At 36.7% G+C, this 27181-nt stretch overlaps 1 protein-coding gene across 1 annotated transcript; it reads right to left on the reverse strand.

The window, feature by feature from the left end:
- Positions 1 to 988: 988 nt before the first annotated feature.
- On the reverse strand, positions 989 to 26773 carry LOC108199126 (dnaJ homolog subfamily C GRV2). Its single transcript, XM_017366871.2, has 22 exons — positions 25535 to 26773; positions 24690 to 24896; positions 24438 to 24525; positions 23043 to 23251; positions 21522 to 21623; positions 21361 to 21423; positions 18888 to 21152; positions 16898 to 17260; positions 16624 to 16764; positions 13600 to 13992; positions 12988 to 13482; positions 11075 to 11298; positions 10633 to 10977; positions 8658 to 8952; positions 6837 to 7274; positions 6412 to 6757; positions 5966 to 6309; positions 5421 to 5888; positions 5002 to 5126; positions 4700 to 4823; positions 2709 to 2777; positions 989 to 1632 (listed from the first exon to the last, which is right to left on the reverse strand). Exons 1-22 carry the CDS (start codon positions 26018 to 26020, stop codon positions 1429 to 1431), a joined length of 7794 nt encoding a protein of 2597 aa, XP_017222360.1. The 5' UTR covers positions 26021 to 26773; the 3' UTR covers positions 989 to 1428.
- Between the last annotated feature and the right edge of the window lie 408 nt (positions 26774 to 27181).

Genomic DNA, 27181 nt, shown 5'->3' on the forward strand with positions numbered 1-27181 from the left:
ATACCTGTCGTACACAGGATCTCAGTCTTCATCTTTCATATCTATCATACGCAGAACCTAATACCTATCGTACACAAGATCTCAGTCTTCATCTATCATATGTAGAACCTCGGGCATTAAAAATGCATAGGAGGAAATCGAAATTGGTATCTGTCGTATAATTGGCTTCGACCTTCCTCTTGTTAAGCCTCGGCTACTAGTTTTCAACAAAAAAAAAAAACATAACAACTTAAACTTAAATGTAAAGTTCACACATAGTCCCATCATTTTTAGTTGATAATTTAGCACATAATAACTTTTAGTAACGGACTCTGATACTAAAACAAGAGGTTATTCAATCTATTACTAGCAACTCAGATAAATCCACCTTTTTAACCAATAAAAACGCGGTTCAGAGTATCAAGTGAAGAAGCATTGAAGACTCCAGGCAAGAATAGTATGGGCGAGGCTGCACATAGCTTGTTGCGTCATAAATTTAATGTTTTGAGAAGAGCAATTCCAATTTCCCGAGGAAATATTTGCATTTAAGTTTAGGTTAGACTCCCAAGGCTATCTGTGACATAAATTCCCTCCCACTATTCCGAGCATCTGATCGTTCTACAGTACCGTGTCTCACTGCCCTGTGAAGGAGATGGCTGTTACAATCAAATACAAATCAGAGGGCGAATCAATAGCACATACACAAGAACCACGGATACAAGAGAGGAAAAATAGCATCATCGTTCATTCTGATGTCTGGCAGTTAGAATCATGTCTAATATATGCAATCATCCATAAAGGCTACCATATTCCAATATAGTACCATATATAAGCTAAGTAGCTGAAATGATACTAGTAGAACCACGGGCGAATATATAACAAGCATAGATCTCAGGAGCAAGCAAACTAGTAACCATCTGCTTCTTTTCTTGGAAAAGAGCATAATCATAATTGAAGCAACTGTAGTATAACAGATAACAAGTAGTTGTCTACTAGAGCGTGCACTATATTCATCACCAGATTTTGATTTTTGATATTTCACTCGTAAAATCAGAATAAAGAGCTCTGTTTGGAATACATACTGGTACAGGGAAAATTTTTTTTCCAAGATTTATGTACCAAAAGCGCCTCAACTATATGGAAGAAGAAATAAAAAAGAAATTTGTGCAATATTTACATGATTTACAAAAGGTCAGAATAACGAATTCTCATCAGCGGAAGACACTTGTATCTTTGTATCAACCATTTCATCTAGTAAATCCTTTTCGCCATGCGAGTGAAGAAAGATGGAGGACAAAGGTATAACTGTACAATGTGCTATACAAACTCTATGATGCTGTCATCATGGCCAGTTTTTCCTCTCTTGTCATGGAAACCAATCCTGATTAGTATCTATATCCGGGGGCTGGGATGGTGGGAGGTTCTGTATCTTGTTCATCAATTTTATTATTATAGAAAATCGTGCTTTCCGTTTGATTCAGACCCAATAGGAGGAGGAGAATTAATATTACTAGATTGTGGTGGAGGAGCTGTAAGTGCATATGTGAGTCTGGATGAGGACTGCTCAATCAGGCCAGCAACGCCAACAGCTGCCAATTGAGCATTTGAAGGAAGGAAAAGATCATGCTTCTGGTCCTTATAAGCAGCCCAGACCTGCAAGAGAATTCACAATAGGAACACTTATTGGGAAGGGAAAGCTCTGCAACACAAATAATCCCTCTACTATAAATTAGCCAGATCACAAACCTTTCAAGTATACACTAAAATTAGCTAGAATTATAGTAGAGACAATGTATTGATACCTTATCCATTGCCGCTAGGACATTTATGAACTCATACCACTTCACAATCATACACACAAAAAGTTTCTTTGGAACTGTTCTAATAAACAAACTACTATATATTTAGAGTAGAAAATTATTAACAAAAACTATAATTAACAGAAGGAACAGTAAGAACACTTAATATTTAGGGGATAATGTGCAATTGAGTTTGCCAACTTTTTGTTAAAAGGTAAGCACCATATTATTAGGTAAAATACTACTTACCACTACACAAAGTTCTCTATTTCTTAGTATACATACAAGGCATAGAAGCTTTAATTTGAACTGTACATTTATGTTTCTAATTTATTTCGTTAAGTGGGAAGCTGCCAAGCTAGAAAGGCTTTCAAATTCCTTTTTTGAGTGGCGAGTCAAAACTTTCTTTTTAATCTTTCAGTTAATAATCGATCGACTTATCTTTTTGCTACAGTTGCTTATTTTGTACTGTGACCACACACAAAAAAGTTTATATATCATGACCAGGTTCGCGCTCAAGAGAGAACCAATGCTTAAAATAGAACCACAGAACCACTAAGGTTCTGCCGCAGAACCCTATACTTTTCCATAGATCTTCAGGATCTGAATCTAAATACATGTTTTTTTGTATCGTTGTATGTGTTCAAAGGTAATTTCAAAATATAATACATAAATAAGACCTTTTTTTCATGTGCAGTTCTGCTGCAGAACCCTAACTAATACGAGAAATAAGGTAATGGTTCTGATGCAGAACCCTAACTAATACTAGAAATAAGGTAATGATTCTAAAGGTTCTCTCCCTAATGGTTCTCTCTGGAACATGACCCATCATGACCAACCTAATTTTTCAATATTAAGATCATACCTAGGTAACGATAGAGCAAAAAAACATAAAGTAGCAGGGCGGCAAGCCAAGAGTAAAGAACTTACATCAGAGGAATCCAGTATGTCACGCACTTTGGAGCAGTGGATCCCTTCTGTTGCAAATGCATGCAAAACCTATTTCGATTTTTTAAAAACACATAAACCGATATCATAATTTACAAACCAGAAAGGGAGAATGAAAAGAAAATGGTAGCCTATTCACAAGCCAGCAAACATGCGTTCACAGTCAAAAAACATACTAGAAAGAGATTTACACCAGAAATCTGATGCTTGATTGTGGAAAAACATGTGATTATGGACAGCATCAGCTAAGCCAAAATCATACAATGAACCAGTGAACATATGTTTAAACCAACTAAAACAATACTCCAAAAGTAACAATTGAAGGTGACCAGATGACATGAATCTAAAGGTGAGCTTCCGACTGGGAGCTGCAGTCTATATTAAACATAATTTCCACTACATGAATCCTGAAGTTGGATGGTAACATATGTTCACTCTACAGGAAGATGCCAACTTAGCTGAAAGATGAAAGGCAATGCACTACACAACTTTCTGCTATAATAACAAATTAAAGCACAATTTTCGTGCAAGGCCCAAACCAATCTGGGCCATACTCCTGGGCTCAAAAGGCCTAATTTTTTCTGGTAAATTTGAACCAGACTAGTTCTGTACTAAAACCAGAATTAAGCCTTGATTTTATGGAAGGCTATTTAAAGCCTGATTAGAGATCACATATTCAGATCCATAAAAAATGCTATTGCTACCAATAAGCATCATTAGTTTTACATATACCCCTCATATTACTTAAGTTATGAAATTTCTAGAAGATTTTTCAATATTGCATGCCAAGTTCGCAAGTCTTTTAAGACAGTAAGAAATTAAACAATCAAACCAGTAGTCCTAGTTTTGTGTTTAAACTTCCCTTTTCCTCAATTTACGATCATTTATTCAACCACATTTCAAATACTTGCATGTGATGTGTGTCTGTTTGAAATAATGACAATAGACAAGATAGATTAAGAAATATGTAACAGAAACTAACTTTTGGACCAAACCCAGCCCAGTCTGGCAAGGGCATTGTCAAGACTTATTGTTTAATGTTAAGTCTAGCGTTGCCTGCCTCTATAAAAGCCGGTTTTTTTAAAGCCTTGGATTGTTGGGGGGGGGGGCAGGCAAATCTAGCATAACACTAGCGAACATTCATCAAGCGAAATATGAAGAAATGTACAGTTCTTGAATCTTAAGTATGTTTTAGAGCAGTGAATACACCACTGCAGATCGACATTAATGGCTGTGTACTTACAAATGCAACGGATAGCTATATGGACTGCTAAAACTTGATTGGCCTGAGTATATAAAAAAAAGGCCTAGTATAAATCTCTACAGCTTAGTGAAACTCAATGAACCACATGAGTTGAATACTAAAGCATGTGAAGACGTAAAATGCAGCAATCCATAAAATCAATTAATGTGGTTTGAAATTTGAATAAATCAGTCTATGTACCAAAAAAAAAATTCAACTACTAGCGAACGGCTAGCATAACACTAGCGAACATTCATCAAGCGAAATATGAAGACTAAAAATATAATGTTCTTAAGTATGTTTTAGAGCAGTGAATACACCACTGCAGATCGACATTAATGGCTGTGTACTTACCAATGCAACGGATAGCTATATGGATTGCTAAGAACTTGATTGGCCTGAGTATATTAAAAAAAAGGCCTAGTATAAATCTCTACAGCTTAATGAAACTCAATGAACTACTTGAGTTGATTCCTAAAGCATGTGAAGACGTAAAATGCAGCAATCCATAAAATCAATTAATTGTAGTTTGAATAAATCAGTCTATGTCCCAAAAAAAAAAGGATACTATCATCAATTATGTTACACCAGTGAGGTTGTAGAACAAAAACTTGTATTCTATTTGTGAAATCTTTACTAATATAGCGAGTGGATATATTCCCCTTGCCTTATATAGCACAAAAGATCCAATGATATACCATATAATAAAATATGGGCTATGCGCACTAACCTCAATAGCAAGCACTCGACCAATGGATGCCTCAGATTCACTCCACTTCATCTGTGAGCAAAGGCCATTTCTTCCACCAGCCCGCCAGTCAAGAAGGCCAAGAAGTACATCAACAAGACCAACCCTACAATTACCATAGCATTAATAATAGGACATATGTAAGGATGTCACATATTATATCACTTCTCGGGCTTATGAAGAATCCATCATCCTTCATAATATAATTCAGATGCATCGGTTTGATAGTGTGGTCCACTGTGTCTAAGAAAAAAGCATTTAAAGAAACTCGAAATTCAACTCACTTAAGTCCTTGAGCAACAAGTGCATCCCTAGCCCGATTACCAGCAACAACAACACGTTTTAATGTTTCCAGAGCAAGTATGCTTCCGCCTTGCCAGCCAATAGCCTTCATCAAAAGAGGAACAACCTGGAACCAAAAAGGCATCACATCAAGTGAACAAATGAGAAACACAAAGTAGAGAAGAAAATGGTTAATACAAAAATAAGCGGTCTGGCAATAAGACTGTGATTGTTGAAATTCACATGTAAGAAAATCATATCAATTAAATAAACCATTAAGACATTAAAATAATACAATCACAATCTTAAAATATTCCATCTCAGCCAACAAAAAGTTTTAAAAGATTATGTATAAGTGTATAACTAATAAAACCATATCCCAGAACCATTCTAAAAAAGAAAAAACAAAGTTTGTGCATACTTGTGGAGTTCCAACACTTGTTGCTGCCATAGCTTCTGCACAAGTCGTACTAGCAGCAAGTTGGTGTAGTACACGCAAACAACTGAGACGCACACGCTCTTGTGGTGTTTGTGAACTTGACTGTGCTGAAGTATCTTCTGTTTCATATGTTCCATCAGCATCACCGCCATTTTTTATCTCCCCCTTCGCCATTGTTTCTCGTCTACCCTCATAGGCAACTGCTGAGACAAGTTTTGGCACGTAACCAAGATACCCGACATGATCCGCAAGTGCAGGGTGAACCCGCAGCAAAGACACTAACGCAGCAGATAGAAGCAATGGTAGCTCAGGGTCAACAGCTTGAATGTCATAATGTGCAGCAGCTATGGAAGAGAGATACTGATCTAATAAACCCTCCAAAAATCTTTTAGGATTTCTAAGAGGAAATTTAGGATCTTTCAAGAAAAGCCGAACATAGATTCCTCCAACCTAGGCACAACGATAATTAAAATTAACACAAGAAAAAAAATCTCACAAAACAAACATGGGCCTGTGTCAAGAAATACCTGTGGCTCATCTCTCATATCCTGTTGGCCAGATGCCGGCTCCGGAACATCCCAATCAACAACGCGACCCTTCATCTGTTCACGGTAAAGATCTGATGCCATAGTTGCAATCTGTGCTGATAAAGATGTAGCCATTGCAGGTGTCCAGACAAGTTCTGGGGTCTCAGTTGTTTTCTCAAGAGCAATCACGACGGCTTCCCCAGGACCATCCCTAATTACAGATACAATCCCATCTGGAAGAAACCTTGCAAGTGTTATTGCTACTCTAGGCCCATGCATTGGTTGCCCAACAAGCTTACCCAACAACGAGGCAGCCGCTGCTCTTTGCTGTAGTGGAATTTCTTCTGCATAATAGTGCTTGTATTTCAGTATTTTTTTTTGAAAATAGGAAAAAGTGATTGATATTGTGGCTGTTAAATTAGAAGCAAGGCAAGTAAGACTTTTACCTTGTAATGGTAAGAGAAGTTCAAGAATGTACACCACTCCTCCGTGCTTGGCAGCTGACCATGCAAGTTCTGGAGTGCTAGCCAAGGCATAGAGAACATGGAGAACACCCTCACGACAATTGGGCGCAGAGTGAAGCATCTGCAACAATAGGAGGAGGCTAGATCCATCTGCAACCATAGCCTCCAAACAAGGACCATGTGTAGTCAAGCAAGACAGCACTCTCAAACAAAGTTGAGGAATGCTGCTTTCTGATGCTACAGGAACTGAAAAGCACTCAAAAATGGGTAACAATTTATCTCTCGCTGAAAATACCGATGCCAAATTTGGATTACTTGTCAGCAAATTCTGCATTAGAAGATAGAGGTGTCACAATAAGCCCAACACAACTGAATTCAGAAGCCAATACAGACAGTTAATTACAAACCTGAAGAGATGTCAAACCAAATTGCAAGTTTTTAAACAAGTCATAATCCTTCCCCACAAGTTTTACATCAGATGTAACAGAATCCTCGGAGCTTTGTTCTTTGTGCGGTTCATTGTCTGCATCATGTTTATGCTCAGATGTCTCAAGAAAGGAGCCACTGATCCGAACATCAGATGCTGCATCATGTGGACTGCGCACTAAACGTGACAGAAAATCAACCAGAGAGACACAAAAAGTTTCAGGTTCACTGACTTCGAAGTCCGGCTGATCATTATAGACCCTCAAGTACACGTTTCCAACATAGAGTTCCTTGGAGAGTACTTCATACAGAAAAGTGTGAGACTCTTTCACATTATAGGAACCGTCAGGATCTTGGCTTGCACGCTGCTCCTCGACAAACTTTAATAGCTCTGATCGGGTTGATGAGTTCCATATTATCTGCCAACATCATAAATAGATAAACTGAGACAACTTGCCCATTATGTTTAAACTGAAGTCAAAACTGAACTACATAAAAACACAAGCAATTAACCCTTGTCAGTTATTAAAAATTCTCAAGCATTTAATCAGTTTAACATAAAAAGTTTCAGTGACAAAAATCAAAATGCCACTAATCAAACTTTCTTAAAAGGTGAGATTAGAACCATATTAATCTGATATGCTGTACAACTGAAAGATAATTATCGTAAGGGTCCAGTAGAGACCCATTCATAGAATCACAAACATGTATGCCTAGCAACTTGAAACCACAACAATGAACAGTGAGGGACTGAGACAACTTACCCATTAAGTTTAAATTGAAGTCAAAACTGAACTACACAAGAACACAAGCAATTAATCCTTGTTAGTCATTTAAAATTCTCAAGCATTTAATCAGTTTAACATAAAAAGTTTCAGTGACAAAAATCAAAATGCCACTAATCAAACTTTCTTAAACGGCGATTAGAATCATATTAATCTGATATACTGTACAACTGAAAGATAATTATCGTAAGGGTCCAATAGAGACCCATTCATAGAATCACAAACATGTATGACTAGCAACATGCAACCACAGCAATGAACAGCACCTCACCAAAGAAACTTTATATCTATAAGTTGGCCACTCATCAGGACAGATTACCAATATACCCACAACCACACATCATTTCACAATGCATCTTCCTTCATCATGAATGCACAACCATTTTCCTTCTAGGATTTGCTTAAATATCTATCCAAGTTTCCAACACCCAGCTCCTAACTGTGCAAAATAGAAAACTAAAGCCTGATATTTAAAATGACATCTCCATTACTTGAGAACAACAAGATTTAAAAACTAAATTTTCTTACGCAATGCAATGGGCATATGCTAAAATCCCTGGACCGATATAAAATTATATAAAAATTGATGACCTTGAAACAAATAATAATACAGCATGCACTAGACAAAAAAGAGTACTAGTAATATACTTGGTGATTGCTGTTAACATTCTAAATAGTTTTTCAGTTATCAACTCTTTCTAATATAGCCATACATAACAACCTATAATCCTTAGCTTTTCAAGGGATTGACTAGAAGGATTTATGACATAAAGCTTAACAATGGAGCCTTACCAATACGTTTAGCAATCCAATTGAACTTTGTAAAACTTCTATTCAATCAAGAGGAAGTTTAGGGATATTGCTCAACATTTAATCACTGAGTTCAGCTTAAGAGCATGTAGCATATTGTCAGCAGATGCATGAGCATCCTCTTTTCAACATGTATTTACAAGATATAAATTTGATTGCACAGCAAGCCTCCAATATAAACAATATGTAGGAAATTTATAACATTACCTCTGGTGTCTCTAAATTAGAATTTAGTTTCGATAATAACTCTTTCGGCGACAAATCTTTCAGCATGCTAGCAAGTTTAGGAGTTAGCAAAGCCTTGAGAGCATCAGCAGCATCCTGATTGTAAGGTGTTGGACTGTCATCAACAGCCATCCCACTAAGCCTTGAGAAAGCCTGAGATGCACGCATCGCATGCAAATTTTTTGCAGCTTGCACACTAATGCCAACCCCATGTGCCTCTGCCATATCAGATTCTTCAGCTGTTGAGTCATACTGAAGCAACAATGGCAATAGGTACCTAAAAAATATTAACTATCTGATTAGCGATTGGATACAGTTGGTTAGTAATTATTATCCGAACTACCGAAAGAGAGAATCCAACTAGTTCTCAACTACTAATAATTTAAATCAAGTATTGTGAAATATACACACGTAAACAAGACATGCCAGTGTCATTTAAGCCAGCAGTTTACAATAAACATACTTGCAGTTACAACACAAACTGGCTGATGCTGATACTGGCATATCTTCTCTCTCTAGATGAAGAACAACTGAAATTTAAAACCACGTCAACTATAGGAAAGGAGTGCCAAACTAAAAAGGTGCTTCTATATTTTATTGCTTACATTCTCTTCTTTTTAATTAAAACTAATGGAAAGATATTATATTTAAAGGCAATGTACTTATTACATACAGTATAGTATGTCTGTAACCTAAAGTATCTCTGGAGAGTATTGGATAATTTATAACCATGGTTGTTACGTCGCTCGACTAGTCGCGACTAGTCGACGACTAGTCGAGAAGTCGGTGGAGGACGGTCGACTGGCCTCCTCGACTAGCTGTTTGTAAGTATTTCGCTCGACTGGTTCATGACTGGTCGACTGGGTCGACTTGTCGACCCGACTGGTCGACCCAGTCGCCCGACTGGTTCCAGATTTGCAAAAAAAGCCCAGATTTGCAAAAAAAAAACCAGCCCAAGGTATTAAAAAAAGCCCAGATTCTGCAATTCTTCGTTTTTCTATGTCTAGATTGTATATTCTGTTTCTCTGCCTACTGTTTTCTGCTGGCCATGTATGTATTCTGCATCTCTGTCTTAGTTTACTTTGCTTCCTATAATCCTATTTGTGCTGTCAATTGTGTGTAGAAGTGTAGAATATGTAGATATATATAAAATTACTAATTTTATACTTTGTCGACTAGTGTCGACTAGTCTACGACTAGTCACGACTCGACTTGCCGGACACTCCGGTCGACTCGACTCGACTTACCGACGTAACAACCATGTTTATAACCTACAAGAACAAAACTTTAGATCGCTAGTTCAAGTAGTACGTGCAAAGGAGGTCTAAATAATCTAAATGCCCCGAAAATATGCAAGCATGGCAGTATAGTATAGCACACAAAGGTCCTGTGAGAGCCTGGGTGAAGGCATTGATACAAGATATCAAAGTCTCAAAGATGCGTATCCCAAGAAATTCCAAGAACAGATAAAAAAACAAAGCAAGTAAAATAAGTTTTTCCAGTTAGCCTTTGTCTGCACAAACCTATTATCAGTATCTATTATTCTCATGTATTGTACCTCCAATTATACAATTATGTGCTCCTAAAGGAATATAGGCTTTTCAATACTATCTCAGCAGGGGCAATAAGATAATAATTGTGTTACAAACAGAATATGAGTATTACCACATATAGTCCCGGTCTGCAACATAATCAGATACGACATAACAGACACAAGAATGTGGCATGCAAGAACTGAAAACTATAGATATATAAGCGTGATAAAGAGAAACAGGAAGATAAAAAAACACAGGAAATCAACGTAATAATTAGTCAATTAAGATAGGCATCCATGTAAATAAATAAAAATAAGACTGCTCAAGGCAAATGATTGCTTATATATAATATAGGTACAAAATAAATAAGATGAAGCCCACAGCAGAATGCAAGTAATGTTGGTAAGAAATTTGTTACTTACCATAAGACACCGGCTTTTAACAAGGCATTTTGTAATTCAGAGGACACAGAAAGATGAGCAATAGCTTGAAGAGCAGCATCAACAGCCGCTGGTGCAAGCTCAAGTTCTGTGCAATGCACAATATCATTAATCAATCCAGAAAATTCAAGCATCTCAAACCTGGCACTCTCAAAATGGCTTAGACCAGAAAATGTTCTCATCACATTGGTGACGATAATTGTTGAAGGTTCACTAGCTGGAGTGCTTGGTTGAACAACACACATGCACCGTGAAAGTAAAGTTCCAAGAAGTTGTATCCCACCATCTCTTACAAGCTCCTCTCCGTTCAGTGACGAAGACGCACACCTGAAGTAGGGGGACAAGTTATAAAGTTCACTAACATAATTTATGAATAAAGGAACTCAAATCATGTGTAAGTTTCAATACATCCATGGTCACTTACGTTAACCAGATAAGCTCGGAGGCTGCTACAAGCAGAGGTGCTCGCTCAGAGGAGAGAAAATTAGTATCTTCCTCGTCCACTGTGACTGCATTCAACAGCATAGGATACCCAGCATATTTAAACGGCTCCAATACATCCCCGTATCGTCTATATAAGATACATTGTCCTTTCAATAAAAGCAATAATCTCCACTGCTGGGGTCCTTGTAACCCTTGCATTGTGGCCTGCAATTGTATGCAACAGTTTTATATATAAACATATATGAAACTATTTCAACCAACATACCAAATCATCGTATCATGTTCACCCAGGCCTATGAGCTATAAACAAAAAGAATGATGCCCAGGAAAAGCCAGAACATTCATAACTTCACAATTCCAATTTAAAGGCTAATGCATAAATATTATTTTGTTTTCCATTCAGCCGGTTGTTCATTATATTGTAATGCTAATTCTCCACGCCTATTTGTAACAGTTACAAGAGTCCGGATTCCTGCGAGACTACGACCTAGAGTGTTGACTATTGAATTAATTGATTTATAGTTGAACATTATACTACGTACTCAACTAACAGCTGCAGATCTGATCAACTACGGGTCCTTTGTTTTGGTTAATATTAACTCTAGCACATATATGATTATGTTCGTCACACCTTTGAATATAATATCATGGTATCTCCACAAATACTCATATATTCAATACCTGATCAACACTAAAGCTACAATTCAGTTATAGAATTTCTTGATTTGAAAGATGCACAGTCGAATATTACATAGCTACAGCTTAAGACACCAAACACGTAATAATCAGTTGTCAGCTACTTGTATTTGATCCTCTCTAAACCTGTAACATCTGTTAATATATATCTGGTTGTCTGCTAATAAAATTGATGGTCTTATGGAAAAGTTGCAACTGGCAAAGGGAAATGGAAGACTGTATATAAAAAGGATGGTACTGAAACTTTAATGCAGAGAAGAAATAAACCAGCACATTCTAAGCAGTGTTTTCAGGGTGATCAGGTTAGAAGGATCATCTGGGCTATGAAGACGTCAATGAAATGAAAACTGTGGTACAGATTAAAAAAACTAGATAAGGATGTCCCAAAACCAATCCATTGCAGGACATAGAGCTACAAGGTCACCATTCATAGTTGATAACAGATTGAAATAAAAAGGTCTGTATGTGCGAATATAGAACACTATCACCTGTAAATTGTAATTCGTGTAAAATATATCATAAGAATACATCAAAGTTTATTACTATGACATCCTATCAAACAATATACTTACTGGTTGTTCGAAAGGGCTTGCTCCAGAAAATAGAGCCATGGTGTCCAAATTTATAAAAAGGAAAGTAAAAACATCTGGGATTTTTATTTTATTTTGAATCGATAAAAATATCTGAGCTTCAACATAGGTCCTTTGCAATCAGGCTGAATATGAATGATGATAACCTACACCTTATTCAACTAATTTTGCTTCTTGAGAGGTTGACAAATAGCAGAGGCAGTTCATGCAGAAAGAAATTAAAAAATACAGATATGAATCGATGGATACCCATGCACTGTACGAACTAAATAAAATAATTGTTCCTTGCCAAAGTATGTATACTCCACCAACTTTTGCTTCAATAAGATTTTCAAGGAATTTAAATAGTGTTGAAGATGAAGAGGAAAGAAAATAACTACATCTTTTAAGGAACTTACAAAAAATAGCATAATTCTCATAGAATCCACCACAACAGGTTGGAGGTTCACTTGTATTATAAATCGGATGAAATATGCCAAATGTTCTTCTACCCAAAAAATCAGACTCATTAAGTGAAGCATTATGTGAAGTTGAAAAGAAAACTAGTTCCACCAAAATAAAATATTTTCACCTAAAATAGAGGCTCCTAAGCAGAGGCAGTGAATACCTGAAGGCGCTCATAAGCTTTCTGCACAGCAAGAAACTTTTCCCTCCCTTCGGGATTTTTGTCTGGATGATATTTCATGGCAAGTTTCCTGTACTGCCTTTTAAGCTTTTCTTCATCAATGTTCTCAATCTGCTTTGATATGTTGGGAATATCATCAGCCATCTCTCGAGGTGACTTTCTATCGGCATCATCTCTGGTGACATCTTCTAAGGAGATCTCTAATAATTTGCAAGCCTCCTCTTCAGAAAGGTCCATGGGTCTCCTGGTTAATTCTTCCCGCCACATTACAAGCAGAGACTGTAAGAACTCCACATGTTCTACAATAGGCCAATTAGGAAATCGGATCTCATCACATAAGTTCCGCAGGTAGTATCGGTGACACCACATTTCATCTCTTAGCTCCGGATACGTTACGGGTGGCATAGGAGCGTACTCATAGAGAGAGTGACAGTGCTGAGAGAGTTTCTGAGGATAGTCACCAAGATGCTGTAAAACCTGAAAAGGGATCCCTAGATTACAAAATCATAATGAAAAAAAAAAAAAAAAGTTGATACAACATATTAATATATAACCATGGAAAGTTTGCAGACCCTTATGTAACGTGTGAACTACCTGACAAATCAGATGCTCTGCTCGCATTTTATGTGTCCAGATAATTTCAGGAGTGTCAGAATCAGAAATCATAGCTGCTGCAAATGCAGCAGGACCACTACGCTCCAAAACATACAACAATGATTCCGGTAAAAGACCACCAAGGACACTGCGCTTAGCCAGAGGCAATGAAGATGAAACTGCAGCTTCTTCACCACCATGAAATGCTTGATGAACATGTGTCACTGCAAAGAGTTGGGCAATCGAAACTAGATTTGATCCAGGGTACGCAAGAGCAAAATAAAAGGCCCCTGTACTGTATAATCTGATCATTGCCTTTGGGTTTCTAGTTACAACAGCCTTTAGCAAAGCAGCAGCAACCTCTACAATAGTTGGCTCTCCAGAAAGCATAGCCTACACAAGTATAACATACAAACATATATACAGAAATAACTAGATAATTGGAAACTAATTCTTTAGCCAAGAAGAATTTTCATAATTACAACATGAGCAATATAAAAATACATATGTCATGTGTGTTGCTTCGATAGATTACAACTGGTATAGAGTAAGAATACTATTATCGTTATCAACAAATTCGAACATTTTAAGGGTCTTGTCAATGAAGAAAAGATAAAAATAACTAACTCCAGCCTTTATATATATATATATATAGGGGCCTTCTCCTTGAGGAACCAACTAATCTGGTAACTTAGGAACTCCCTTAGGACTATTTACCCTAAAAAATTGACACGGCGCAAAAATAGGAACTCACACGGCCTGGAAGACACGTAAATGTGATGTACTTGTTCTGTACTATTAAAAAATTAAAAAAAATAAGCATACTATATATTGTTATGTACTTGTTCATATGTTCTGTAATTAATTTTTCTATATTTTAATTTCTTATTGTATGTTTTTTTATCACATTGTTGTACCTTTTTTATAACATTTTTTATGTTCTGTATTTTCTTGTCTATATTGAATTCTATTTTTTCTCCACGTGTTCTGTAGTTTATTTGTTATGTAATTTAATTTTTTGTTACATGTTCTTTTGTCACATTTTTGTACCTTTATTTCTTTATAAATTTTTTTTATGTTCTGTATTTTCTTGTCTATATTGAATTTATTTTTTCTTCACATGTTCTGTAGTTTGTTTATTATATAATTTATTTTTTTGTTATATAATATATTTTATCACATTGTTGTACCTTTTTTCATCATAACATTTTATATGTTCTGTACTTTTTTTGTATGTATAGAATTTTATTTTTTTCTCCACATGTTTTGTAGTTTTGGTTATATAATATAATTTTTCTAATATATCTATATTTTTTTGTCATAATGTTTAATTTGTTTTTCCTTATAACATTTTTTATGTTCTGTATTTTCTTGTCTATATTGAATTTTGTATTTTCTCCACATGTTTTGTGGTTTATTTATTATATAATTTGTTTTTCATTGTTTATATTTTAAGTATGTTCTATTTATTTTTACATGTATTTTAATAAAAGTAATATAATTCAAGAATATAGCAAAAAATATAAAATTACAACATGAAAATATTTTGGTAAAATAAATTAAAACTAATGAATGTAAATAAGATGAAGAGTAAAAGTGAAACTTAGTGTGGGCTACGTGTCTAGGTTTTCAACATCACGCTGGCTAGAGTGCACGTAACTTGTACGGTTGAGATTAAAAGTTCCCAAGTTACCACGATCAGGTAGTTCCTCGTTGAACCATCCCCTATATATATATATATATATATATATATATATATATATATATATATATATATTACATATATATTTAGGCAGTTGCTCAAATAGAAACCACTAAAATAAAAACTAAATTGGAAACCAAGAGAAACTATACCTAAATGACCTCACCCACCCCCTATATGTTATCACCCACCCCCTATATGTCATCACCCACCTAGGGCCCACCCTCACCACCACTCAATCCACCCCGGGCCCGCTAGGACCTCGCCAAGGCTCATCACAGGCCCTGGACAGGCTCCGGACAGTCTTAAAGAGCCAAACCTTGGCCCCACCATGGTCCCGCTAGGCCCCGACCCGGCCCTATTAGGCCTCACTTAGACCCCGTCTAGGCCCATCTCGGGGTCCATCCCCGGTCCCAAAACCCGCATCATTCTACTTAATCGCATTGGTTTCTATTTAGTTTCTATTCTAGTAGTTTCTATTGGAGTAGGACCCTATATACTATATATATATATATAAGATAAATTCCAGACTTATCCTACTCCAAATTGTTAGTAGAGTGCAGAGTTATCCTTCACAATGATCATCCACATATATATATTCAACGTGATATAAGGAAAGTAGTGGTCCAAATATATACACAACTGACAAGTGACAATAGCAATCTGTACACAAAGATAGATGACCCAAATTGTTCATATGTAGTGAAGATAATTAAATCGAAGAAGTGGACTAAAAATTTACAATCATATACTCCCTCGGTCCCATCAGATTCTTTACATCGGAGAACGTAATCTCGACACGCATTTTAAGGCTCTCGTTAAGTGCAATTACATAATTTGTTTTTAAAATATTTTTTTTTCTAAATCAAAATTAAACATTGAATTTTTATTCAGAAAAAGAAAATTTTAAAAATAAATTATGGAACTATACTTAACGGAAGCCTTAAAATGCATTGTCGAGTCCTCCGTCCTCCAACGTAAAGAACCTGGTGGGACGAAGGGAGTATGAAATAACTTTTAGTAAAAAAAGGTTCTATGTGTTTGATTATTATTTTTGCGAGACCTATATCTCGCAAGGCATTTCCCAGGTTTAAGATCGAAACAATATTTTAAAGGCAAAGCAATATTAAGAACACTAATATCACATCTGTATCACTACTTAATTAGGTCAGCCTGTAGAGTGGGTAGCGAAGACAACATATTCAAATTTTATATTTTGTAGAAGGGTAGAAAGAGCCCTATGTCATGCACACAAAAATGCAATGTCAGTTATAATATGTTGATTGTCAGCTATAAAGCCACAGCTAAATTTCAAATATTACCTGCGCAATGTGTGGGATGCAACGTGAACTTGATAAGATCCTTTTGACTCTTGGCGTTGGAGTAACTATCTCCCCAGCATCATCTATATCTGAATGTGCAGATACCATGCTGTGTAATATGGACAGAGCCGATTCCCCTACCTAAAGAAAAAGACCAACCACTAGCATCACATCTCAACCCTATTGAAAAATAGATACAACACCTAGTCCCATAAAACATGAGGAGAATTACAGTAATATCACGAAAGAACTTTTTGCACTTTGAACAATTTACCTGAACAGGAGTGAGAACGGGGACCCGTATAGCTAGTGCCCAACGAAGCTCGCGGATGTCCCGTAATCTCTTCCATTCAGGCATTCCAGAAGCCCAGCACCTAGTTGTCCAGTCTATTTCTTTCCTGGACCAAAACCTTCTAATGGCATCCTTTTCCACAGGCCCAACTTGCGCACCATTCTTATCCAGGAACATCCATTCCTTAAGAGGCTCCATGAAAGCAGAGGCAGCTATCAGATTAGACTGCAATGGGATAGCGGTTCTTTCTGATGCTTCATGAACCATTGTCAGAAAATCAACGGCTAGCACACACCCTCCTACTCGAACACATGCCTCCACATTCGACAAGACTTTCATTAAAACCTGTGAGCGAAAATTGGAGACACTCATTAGAGCATATCTATGTTTTTTGCGAAGTTAGTTGAAAAGTTAAGCATATTAGGCAACTTCACGAGCATTTGCTGCCTGTTCAAAGCCAGGATGACAGGTAAAGGAGGCCTGATGAGTTGCAGTAGGTTCTGACAACCAGCATAAAACTGTCACAGCTTATGACGTGAACCATATTACATATAAGTGTCGTTCATGGTAGCCTTTCCCAGTTTTTGGGGAAAAGGTTGTTACGATGACGATGTTAGTAGACTATACTGATGTTTGGCTAATCAAAAAAAGAGATACTTGTTATTATTATATAATTGTTAAGAATACTTGCTCTGTGATATGTAACTCTCAAACTGGGCAACAAACTCATGGACAAACTAGGGCCGTATCTGGTATTGCCGTTGCATACATTTCTTTTCTGAAAAGAAGATAGAAAACTGTTTGGTAAAGTTAAAAGCAGCTTTTGACGAAAAAGATGCTTTTAGACAAAAAAGCACGTCTCCCCATACTTCAGGAAAAAAGTGCTTCCCAGCTTTTTAAGGAAGCAACTACAGTTTTCAATATCAAACCTTTAATACCCATATTAAAAAATATTACCAAACAATTATCTAAGTTTTGTAACAGCACTTTTTTTCATAGCACAGGGATCACGAACAGAGACGAAGCTGATTCTCATAAGCTGAAATTTGCTTATAAGTTAGTGAGCCAAACAGGACCCAAGTGATACAAAAGGCTAACAAGAAACAAACTACCAAAGCATTTTTACCTAAAATAATTGAACGTCTTATAATGCCCATTCAATACTTCAATAAAAAGGACAATTCAAAATATACTAGCTACTATTTTCTTTAAATGCAATAGTATTCAAGATGCCAACTGGGTGCTTGGTTAACAAATTCCTCGTACATTTCTCCCTCACTCAGCATAACACTTTCAATGTGATATACTTGGTTGATGCATTGTTAATTATTGTTTCAACCCAGAAAAAGATAGTTAAATGACATGTATTTGTTAAGAGATGTGCTGCAGGAAGCAATCTCCTGATTAAGAAATTTACAAAGTTTGGACTACGAATTTAAAATGCGCATAAAATAGAGATACACATGGTATGCACGAATTTAGAACAATAAATATTCAATAAATTTATTTCATCAAATACTGTATGGGCAGTAACATACAAAAGAAGAAAAACATAGATTCAGGCTGAAAACAATATGTATGCAATTAAATGTACCAACAACATTATTGATGACAACTAAGGCAAAATTTACTACAATTTTCTTTTCAAAAATAAATCTTACAACTGACATTTCCTATTTCAGTGTGATTTTATAGTTTTCTTATCTAAAAATCTTAATTCTGAGTCCAATTCATCCATCTCATGTAGAACTATATCCTGGGTTATTCTACTCTTGAATTGTACTTTACTAAAAAAGATGAACTCGATGATTATGAAATTGAATGAAGACCGATAGTTTATTCATAACAGTTGTTACGAACCACAAGTCTATTAGACAATAGAAAAAAGAGGTCTTGAGTAGCTGCACAAATTTCATGGAAAATATATAGAAAAAAAATGATGCATTAGAAAACAAAATTGTTTATATTGTACCTTAAGAAAAAGAATGAGACGATTCCTCAAAGCTCTATCATCAGTTCTATCCAGCAAAACTGTAACATGTGCAGTACCTTCGAAAGGACCTATTGTTTTATAATGTTGCTCATACACTATTGCCATAGCCCTTGCACAGAGCTCTCTCACAGAAGAGCCTCCACCTCCTCCAAAACCATCTAGTCTTCCCATATCACACCAATCATCAGACGCACCCATTTCATCAGGAACAGCACCATCTACAGTAAGTCCTGTGTCTGCATCACATAAGAATCGATGATAAAGTGCTCTGAAAAAAGCAACAGGATCGCGAAGTGGAAAATCTTGTGCCCTGCCATTGCTGCCAGTCTCAAGCAGCAGCCGCAGGTAATATTGACCAACACAAACTTCTTTGGACAAGCTTGAATAGCTAACTGAGAACTCAGTGTAGTTCCAAGATATTTGAGCTACACTCTCTTCTCCAGCCATGACCTCTACAGACGCACCTCCAGGAACAATATCTTCTGTTCGTTCTTTTTCAACATCTAATTTATGAACTTCTGCCTGCAACGCTTCTCTTAATTCCTGCCTGGTACGCTCATTCCAGATTAAATCTGCGCGATTATGATCAAGGCTAAAAGCTCGCCAAAATTCAGGCCAGTTCAACAGTAACCTTCCAGATCCAACTGGTGTATTCTCCACAACTACCTGTGCAGGAGCTGGGGAATCTGATGTGTAGTATCCGACTGAATTGGCATCTGAATCAACCAAATGTTGAGCATTTGGCTCTGCTGCCTGATATGTATTACTTGATACTGCATTGGGAGATGCAACTGATGTTAGATGTTCATTTTTTGATGCCCCGGTAGAAGATGACTGATTAAGTAAGGTATCACCCCTGTAAACTGCAGAACTCTGAATCGGTGGTGGCGGTTGTCCAGAGCTAGGATCAATTCCGGATCCTTGAAAATTATCTGACCCTTTAAAAGTACGAGGACTTGCTAGACGTGCTGGATCACCCCCTTCAAAATTATTATTATTAGAAGACAAGGACTGTCCCTGAGATGACGAGGCCTTCGCTATATGGCTCTTTTTCTGTTCAAGTAAACGTCTCCGTCTTCTACTCATAGAAGATCCTTCCTGTTTCAGCACCTCTTCAGCTGGAAGTTCTTCAGGCCGTGTGTACAAATAAGCTACAAGTCCAGGAGGAAGAACTCTAGACAGTAGATCAAGAGCTGGTTGATAAGAATCTGCCCATAGAGCCACAAGCTGCCTGCTAACTTCACGTCGTTCACCAGTGCGAAGGAAAAAGGCATGCATTAAATGCCTCAATATAGCACCATCACGCAAAGCAGCATCACGCATCGATTCTGCTGCAATAGCATCTTCTTCAGCAATTGTACGCATGATCAGTGCAACTGTTTCTCTAACACTTTCAGAAGGATGACCAAACAATGCGAACAAGCGACGTTTCAAACCAGCTACTAGGCGTAATAATTCTACAAAGACTGTATACTGTGTAGTTTCACCATGTGGTTCACATATCATTGCCTCAAGAACCTCCACAATAGACATTGAAAGTAATGGTGAAACAGACATAGGTTTTAATCTATTAACGATGATAGTCAGATAACTCTGATGAGCAAACAACACAGACTTGGTATGCATAAATGTTGCATGCTGTTCTCCCTTAGTGTCTGTTAACATATTTGTATCTCCAGGACCACCGCCAATAAGTACTGCAATAAGCTCTGCAGCTTCCGCAGCTACAGGCTCTGAACCACTTCTAAGCAAACCCATTATTCTTCCAACAGCAGCAGGGAATGACATAACATGTGAAGCAGCAGCTCTTGATGCCAATAATCTGTGCAAACATGCAACAAAGCCCGTCACAGTTGCAGATGCTTTAGGAGAAGGGGCCGGCAAGGGAGGAGACTCAGGTGGTAGGTTGGGAGCAGCTGGGAGCATTGTAATTAAGGCCATCAAAGTAACTTCAGGTACTTCAATATTAGGAGGGACCCCACTGTATGAGATACATGCATTGAACTCTCTGATTCTTCTCCATAATTTAGCTCTTGATCCTGGAATGGAGCCTCCCTCAGCCACTGCATCTTTGGCTGCAGCTGCCAAATGTTTCAAATGCATTGTAGCAGTTTCCGCATCAGTGTTGATGCGCTGCTGTGCAGCTGGAGAATGATTCGCCTGCAAATGTACTCTTCCACAGGGAGGATCAATACGATGGCCTGGCATTGTAAGTCTTGGTAAAACAGGTATTGGACATTGCCCCTGCGAAAAGTTAAACACGGTGTAACACAGAGACATTAGTGGGTCATTTTCATTCTAATAATAAGGACTTTAGTAGAAAGCATCCTAGCAAGCTAAATGAGTCCAAACGATGCACCAAGTACATCAATTTGACAATGGACGTGTAGCTGACTTCCGATCTTGTGAGCTGAAAGAATACATAAACTCACAAAAACACGCATCTACTTACTTCTGTTTGTAAGAGATCCCTAACTGCAGCAAGCAAGCTATCACGAGATGTACAAGCATACACCTAAAATAATAAGCGCATATGAATGAGACATTACAGAGAAATGTTGTACATCCAACTGAAAACAAGTAACCATAAACAAGAAGGAACTGGATACCAACATGAACAGGACATCCATCATTAAACTCAATGGCAAACATTTGGGGCTCCTCGGCAAATCGCACAAGCGAACTTACAGCAGCTAAAGGGCGGACAATAACAACCTGGTCACAGTAAACACATTATAATTGTCAACAACGAGACAAGTTTTATCATAGATGTATTTCCAAGGAAGTTCTATGCACTGGATATAGGTTCTGTACTTGTGTAAATATTCTTCATGGACCACTAGTGAAATCTGAAAACCTACAAGGCACAACTACTTCTACAAGGTATCTGTAACTATTAAGGTCAAAATCAAACCAAGCACAAGATCCTCAAGGTGTTTAGGCATGTAGCACAAGGTAATGCACCTTAACTTACTGAAGCCAGACATAAGAGTGTTATACATACATACATATATACATATATATATATATGTATGTATGTATATATGTATATACATACATACGTATATATATGTATGTATGTATGTCTGTGTGTGTGTGTATCCACACATATACTTTTACTGAAATCTGAAGTGAACAAGTACCAAGTCAAGCATGTTGACATATGTTTACTGTTCCATTGCAGCTTAAAAGAGAGAAGAAAAGAACAAAAGTTGCACGTATATCTTATCTTGTAAAGTAAAAATAAGTTACCTTTTAGTAATAAATGTTTCTATTGATCCTTCCCAATTAGGTATTTTTGTACAGAATCTCATCTTCTTTAATCTGATTGGGGCTAACTTAATATCTTTTTTCTTAAGAGTTATTCTTATTGGGCCTCACCTGACAGAGGTATGCCCGCCTATGCCAAAGCAGGTCAGGTGCACACCTTTTTTAATTCGATCTGTTTGTTAAGGGCTATGTTAGTGTGCCTAAGTGCCTTTAATAGAAGTGACTACTGACTGCACCTGATATATATCAGCTAATTTGTAACCATGCATTGTTATGTACTCCTACTCAGTGATTTGACACACAATAATCTTTCAAAACCTCTACAGTGCAAGTACTGCAATGATCCAATTTAGCAGAGAAGACATATACAAACGTCTATAAATAAGCACTGCAAGAAGTGAAATGAATTTGCAATTCTTGCAACATTGGTCAAAAAGCTATAGATGGCAGCTAATTCCTCCCTTTCAAAATCTTTTGGCTTCGCTATTTAAACTTGTGACCGTACGTCTACGGATAAGCACTGCAAGAGGTAAAATGTGAATTTGCAATTCTTGACAGCATTGGTCAAAAAGCTATAGATGGCAGCTAATTCCTCCCTTTTAGAATCTTTTGGCTTCGCTATTTAAACTTGTGACCATTTAAATAGTATCCACTAAAACTAGCGAAAATATTTTTGGAGACCACCCACTTGTATAATGAGTTCAACAAAATATGCTAACTATATAAAGTTAAGCAATATAATTTTAAGTATATCAGTTTAAAAAGGTAAACCCAACTCAAAACAATTCAAAAATTAATAATGCACAAATTAAGCTACATCTGTGTGGACTCTTTGTAAGCCTACAATAGGATTTGTCAACTTACTTCATAGTTCTCTGGACGTCTTTCAACAAGTGAAACTTTTGTAAGAACAAACTGACGAGATACAGCATCACCTTGTTCCCCTAGTCCTCCTTTTGGCCCAACTACTAAACTCAATCCCGGAGTGTTCAGTGTCCCGTGAGCAGCAGATCTCAACCTTGTCACAGACCAACCACCATATGGGGTTTCTTCTGCCCCAACAGCCTCCCTGGCTGCAATTTGCATGTTAGATTGTGTAAGAGGGATTTTCGAATAAATTCGGTCATATATAATAGAGTTAATTGCAAAATGCAACCCCTTGGTATCAACCAAAAGCACTTTATGCTCGTTACTTTTGATAATTGCACTGTCCACCCCCTTAGTTTTTTGGGGGCCACTTTTCGTACCCTTCCGTCAAATATAACGGTTAACGTTCTTAAATGCTGAGGGTAAATGGAAAAAATTCAATTATTATTAATAAAAGGCACTGTTCATCTTCCTTTTCCATATATAACATATACTGTATTATATATATATATATATATATATATATATATATATATAATACACACCCTCTCTGCCATTCGAGTTCAAACTAAAATCCATTTTCCTCCGGATAAAAGCCAAAACTAAGGATCAATGAATGAAGCTGGGATATAATAAAAAAGATAAAAGTGATTTGATTGTGAACATCTTTGTGATACAGTACATCCTTTTAACCTTCTTGTCTATTTTAATGCTTTTACATTTTTCTTATTTGTAACGTCGTGTTCCACATTTTGCTTGTTACTCCCACTATTTTACTCGCGCTGCATGCTTGAATGATGTATCTGTCCTCAATCCTAACCCAATAAGCACACAACCAGTCTCCCTCTCCCACCTGCCTCGATCGATAAAACCCTCCATCACCCCTGCAGCCTCCGGACCACCAACTTCCGCCATCAACAGCACCATCAAATCGCAATTATAACACACGAAACACATATATACAATACCAGTTTCGAATAAAACAAAGAAACAAATATACTTATATCAATTAAAGAAAATAATCATAATAAACAAAAATACACATATTTGCCTAATTTCCCGTAATACCCTTAAAATTAGATGGTAACAGGTCAAAGTTAACAGAACTGGTCAAACAGGGTTCTAATTGTGCCGAGAGAATAACCAAGGGGTAGACATGCAATTATCAAAAGTTTAGAGCATAAAGTGCATTTGGTCATTACCAATGGGTTGCATTTTGCAATCAACTCTATATAATAATACAGGGCTAGTAGTTGACAATGAATAAAAAGGGGCCTAACTATAAAAGGATGAGAAAAAAGAACAAGAGCTATTAATAATACAGTATAATGCTTGAGAATGAATAGCAAGGGGCCTAACTATTAAAGGATGAGAAAAAAGAACAAGAGCTACCTCTTTGATTTACGTATTCCACAACAGTAAGTGATTTAGAATTGTCGACAGACAATGATACCCCAACTATTGACTTTGCAGTTTTAGTCTGCACACAAGGATTTACAGAGTCAAATAGCATCAACTTATTATAATAGTGTCTAAGATAACATATTGATATATAACTGACTAATGCAACATATATGTCACTACAATAATTGCTTTAAAAGAAAATGTCATAGTGAGGCAATGCAAGTTGAATATAAGTATTACCAAGTTAGATACAATGGCGGAATTAGATGTTCCTGAAGCAGCTTGGAAGGCCTTAGATTTTCTTCCATATAAAGGACAGAGAACAAAACTACCATTAGCTAAAATGACAATCGATGGCGTACTCATGTCTCTGAAGTCAAGGCACCAACGAAGATCACCAGAATTCATGTCAAAAAGTTCAACACCAACATATGTCACTTTCATTTTCTGTTGGAGAAAGGAGATCACAATTATTAAGCAAAAGCATAGCAAAACTGTGACGAGCACTCTATCAAGAGTAGCTGTATATATTGACTTCATGGCTAACAAGAACTTATGGAAGAAGGTTAATTCAAATCCCAATATCTTAAGATGTGTGAACATGTCTGAGTAACCAATAACACTTCACGTCTCTAATAAGTTGAGATTTACAAAAATCTCAAAAAATGATTGATTACTATCTGTAGTTATGAAGTATAAAAAAATAATATTCTCACATAAAAGGCTGTGTGTGATGTTTACTTCTTTTAAACAAGTATGACCTCATTAGGTGAAAGTGTCAAGGTTCGCATGCAAATATGTATTTACACTCATTAAATATGATAGGAGTACTCTTTTTGTTTTGTTTCATCTGCTGTGATCGGACGACCAAAAACTGTTAATATTCTACATATACTATGTGTGACCAATCTTCCCCTTGGAAAATATTATTTAATGTTTGACTGTTAAATTAGCGCTCAATTTAACATATTGCTAAGTAATTACATGATATACTTATCCTGTCATCAGAAATATTTATAAGCAAGACAATATGGTTTCAAACTAATAAAAATTCTAGAATGAGTAAATGAAGTTCAGTAACTTACCAGAGGTACCCAGTCTCCCTTTCTCCTCCTAAGATGAAGGACCGGGAATTCCGCAATAGGCCCAATTCTATTCCACCTCAATCTATGCAACTCCGTCATAATACTCGCCCTATACTTGGAAGAAAACTTCATCGCCTTAAACTTCCCACGTCCATCTGTCCGAACACTTATACTAAACTCAAACGAGTTATTATCATCCCTTCCAATAATCGGCGCAGCCCCTTCGTAATCACCCCCTACATCATACGAATTCGTAACCGCCAAAGTGGAAGGATCAAGTGTCACAATCCTCGAACTCGATAAACACAAAATCCTCTTATACCGACCCCTCCACGAGTGTTTAACAACCATATACCTCGAATAATACTCCGGCTCCTCAAGCACCGGCTGATTCAAGCTCACATTACCACCACTAGAAGACGCAACATTAGCACCACCAGACGACGACGAACTTTCACTCGCCACATGACGATTAACAAAATCCATTTGCGGAAGGTACTGAAGCGTGTACGGCTTAGGTGGACTCGGGTTAAAAAATCGCCATATACCGGCCGGCGCAGCCGACGGTGTCTGCCGAGACTGATTAGCACCCAGTGCTTCGACTTTCCAACAAATTATCCCTGCTCAAATCCTCAATCCCAATTATAACCAAATTCCTATACATATATCACTCAATATATATCAAAACGATTACTTATATCAAAACGAGTTATTGAAACTCAAATCCTCAATTACTCCAAATATAATCAAACTTCCTGCACATATATCACTCAATATATATCAAGCCGAGTAATAAAAACTCAAATCCTCAATTATTCCAAATAAATTCAAACTCCAACACACATATCACTCAATATACATCAAAACCGAGCTAATAATCCGCAATTACACTCAAATCACCAACTTAAAACCCTAGCAACCGAAATTCTCGCAATATACACACACAAATATTCGATAAAATGGAATAAGTTATCAATAAGAGCAGAATCTCACGGAGAAGCAGCGTGAATCAGCGGCGATTGAGCGTTGAATCAGGATCATGTAGTGTGAAATTAAGTAAGCGGCGTGTGTGTGTGATGATTGAGAGGCGATTGTAGATCGATGAGGGAGAGGAGAGTGTTTAATTGATCGATAGGTGGAATGATTGTACGAGAGAGAGAGAGAGAGAGAGAGAGAGAGAGAGAGATGGTAGAGGGGTTTTACAACTACTACTGCTTGGTTTGCCGGTTACCTGTACAGTGTATTCTCTCTTCTTGTTCGAAGATTCGATTTTTATTTTTTATGTAAAATTAATTGCAAGTAATTGCAATTTGCAACTATCCTTTTAACTTTTTTGATTAGGGTGATTATAATTTACAACTTCGCAACTTACTATTTAAAAACGTCACAAAATATTTAAATATAAATTTTATTATTTATATTTGAAATATGAATATATGTAAATAAAATAACTGTTAAAAAATATTTAATATTTTAATTCAAGTGATATGAATATTATTTCCACAGTTTTGATATTCTATCTGTCTCATTTTCAATTCTCACGTCATTGTTTTATAAAATTATTTTTTACATGAGAAAAATTGTATTTTCATCAAAATAAAACAGGTAAACAAATCTTTTTCTATTTGGATATTTTCTCAAAAAATT

The sequence above is a fragment of the Daucus carota genome, chromosome 8 (assembly GCF_001625215.2).
Source record: "Daucus carota subsp. sativus chromosome 8, DH1 v3.0, whole genome shotgun sequence".
Classification (NCBI taxonomy): domain Eukaryota; kingdom Viridiplantae; phylum Streptophyta; class Magnoliopsida; order Apiales; family Apiaceae; genus Daucus; species Daucus carota.